The sequence below is a fragment of the Rhineura floridana genome, chromosome 2, assembly GCF_030035675.1.
Source record: "Rhineura floridana isolate rRhiFlo1 chromosome 2, rRhiFlo1.hap2, whole genome shotgun sequence".
In the NCBI taxonomy this organism is placed as follows: domain Eukaryota; kingdom Metazoa; phylum Chordata; class Lepidosauria; order Squamata; family Rhineuridae; genus Rhineura; species Rhineura floridana.
Window position 1 is genome coordinate 29,545,595 of NC_084481.1, and position 3,092 is coordinate 29,548,686.

Genomic DNA, 3,092 nt, shown 5'->3' on the forward strand with positions numbered 1-3,092 from the left:
TAATCCTGTTTTATTGCAAGGGAAACATCCCTTCAGGCAACACCTCACATAGTCTTTTCATTTCTAAGTATGGTTGATCTGTATTCTCTCTCTGGTGACTCAGATTCACAAAGATGGAAAGTCTCTGGTATTTCTGATATCTATCTATCATAGTCTGATAGTCGCTTCCATGCGTAACAGAAAATACCTTAACAGAAGGTTGATTTTATTATGATGGCAATGTTGTTGTGGTGATGGGTTTGGTCTCTCCCACATTCTTCTTCATCAAATAATAGTTGGTAGTGAGGGTGGTTTTTTTAAAAAAGTGGTAGGTTACAGGATTCCTTGGCAGTTTGAAAGCCTTTTGATCTTTTTTTTAGGCAGGCAGAAGATTGTTATTTCTCTCAGGCTGGTGTCTGTTCTTTTCCCTTCTCTTCCTCTTCTGTCTTAAAACTAGCCATAGAGAAGGGAAAGGATATTTTTTCTAACGAGTCTTGCTGTAGGCAATTCGCCTGGTGTATTTCCTTGGCATGACTTGCCTCAACACACTTTGCACATCTGAGGAAATGATGGAGGGGCGTCGGTCCTTTCTCCTTAGGCGTTCAGCTTCCCCAGACACTTTTCTGTAGATACCATCTACATAGGAGTGCAACATGCCCCAAGCATCTCTGGTCATTCGGATCTTCCTAGTCCGGAGCCTCTTTGGCAACTTGGAGCCAATTCTTCTAACTGGTGGTACTGCCTTCTGTTTCTTTTCACAGCTCTCATAGTTCTCTTTTGAACAGTGTGCCTTCATCTGGCCTTTACCCTGTATCGTGGTCTTCTGCGCATTGGTCTCCTTGAAGCCATTTTGTTTCATACACCAAGTTTGCCTGTCTGCCTGCAAATGCCTGAATCTTCATTGAATCTGTACTCTTATATAAGGCTACATATTCAAATGAGCAGACACTTCTGTGCCCGGTGATTGGCTGACTAGAACAAAGACCCTGTGAAGTACTTCATAATACCTGATACCTGTGCTGAAATGAAGGAGATCATGGTTTGGTTTGGCTATTGGGGCTGTGTCTGGGACTTGCCTCATTTCCTTTGCATGCTCCAGTTCCCACACTCCCTCCTTTGTGAGAATTATAGTATGCCATGGCATCTGAATCGGGCAAACTTTGGTACTTCAAAAAGTAGTATTCGTATTGGTAAATTTTATTGCATGGCCATAGGCCGTCGCAAGTACAAACAAACAGTCGTCACACATTAAAATCACTCAGTAGAATACTAAAAATACTATACTAAAAATAGAACCATTATAAACATCACAGACACATATATTTGGTAAAACTCTACGAAAGGAAGATCACTTACACTTGATATTGTAGGTTTTAACACCATAGATGGGGAGCCGTCTGGTTACCCTCGAAACTCTAACATGGCATGATGCTTAACCCGTACCTTTTGCGCTGCCAAGGCGAAATGGGCTACCCAATAAGTAACCAAATGATCATTGTCAGCTAAAAGAAAGGAAATAACATTTGCGTCCTGGATGCCTCTCTGCCGTTTAATCAAGTCACCTAGAAATTTCTTCCTTGGATGTGCGTAAGGAGGGCAGTCCAAAAGGTAGTGGGGCAAATCCTCAACCACCACAGCTCCACATATGCATAGGCGTTGCTCCCAAGGCACCTGTTGGTAGCGTCCAGTTAGAACTGAGCTAGGCATCGACTGCATCCTAAGCGCTGTAGGGGCGGTATATAAATGTAATAAATAAATGTAATAAATAAATAAATTAAGGCTTGCCTCAGCTGGACTGATATGGGGTAAGTTAAATAGCTTGCCCTCTGCTGGTCATACTTAATCAAGCCATACCACTTAGAAAACCTAGAGCTGGCAATCACTAATCTGTCCAACCACTCACAGTGACGGACGATAGCTTCCCAGAACTTAGTTCTACTCTGTGCATGTATAATCTGGTCCGAGATGTGATATCTGCAGAGCACAGACGAGTTTGTTAAGCCATCCTCTGTCAGACGAAGCTGACATATAGCAGGCTTTCAGAATTATCTTAGATGGAGCATTTATTATCGCTCCCCAGAATGTAAGCAGGATGTTATGGATGCGCACACTGATTGGGGGCAGCCCGGTCTCTGCTCAGAGAAACGCCACGGGGGTTCCATAGGGTAGCTGTAAGAGCTTTTTGAGGAAGCTATTTTGGATGGTCTCAATACTGGCTAAAAGAGACTCCTCCCAGCCCCATACTGCAGCCCCATACAGGATCTGCGCCAGGACCTTACTTTGGAAGACTTTCAGTGCCGGTGCCACCAGGTTACCACCAGTAGACCTATAGAATCTAAGGACTGCTCCAGATGTTCTTAATGCTATGGTTTTCATGGAGGCGAGCTGTTGTTTCCAGGAAAGAGTATCCTGAAACTGGATACCTAAATTTTTAAAGGTACGGCATTGTTCAATTGGGTAATTCCCAATGGACCATTTAAATTTCTGGTAGAGTTTCCCAAAGACCATTACCTTTGGTTTTGCATAATTGATCTGAAGATGTTCCTGTTTGCAATATTTATTTAGACTCAGCAGCAGTCTCCTCAGACCGATGCGAGTAATTGATAGCAGGATCATGTCGTCTGCATATAGAAGCAGTGAGACTTTCCTATTCCCCACCGTAGGCGGGAAAAAGGTCGGTCCCACTAATTCCAAGACTATATCATTAAGATAGAGGTTGAATAGGGCCAGGGCTAGAAGGCAGCCTTGTTTTACCCCTTTGTCAACCACTACTGGATCGGTTAGAGAGCCAGATGGGCCTACTCTAATTCTAGCATTTGTGTTAGAATACAGTTCCTTAATTAAGAACACCAACAGCTTATCGATATCAGTTCTAGCGAGCTTGGCCCACATTCGTGATCTGTCAGTCGAGTCAAAGGCGGCTGCCAAATCTACAAAAGCAGCATAAAGATGTTTTGTGGGACCTTGGATGCTCTGTCTGGCTACATAATAGAGGGTGAAGCAGTGGTCGATGGTGCTCTGCCCTTTTCTGAACCCCACTTGACAAATGACCTGATTTGTTGCTTCCCATTCTTCTAGTTTGATCAGCAAATGTTTGCTGTATAGTTTGGCAC

The 3,092-nt window shown here is 43.5% G+C and overlaps 1 protein-coding gene across 1 annotated transcript; it reads right to left on the reverse strand.

The window, feature by feature from the left end:
- Positions 1-463: 463 nt before the first annotated feature.
- On the reverse strand, positions 464-838 carry LOC133376110 (uncharacterized). The gene has a single exon (XM_061607516.1). The coding sequence runs from the start codon at positions 836-838 to the stop codon at positions 464-466; it is 375 nt and encodes a 124-aa protein (XP_061463500.1).
- Positions 839-3,092: the final 2,254 nt, after the last annotated feature.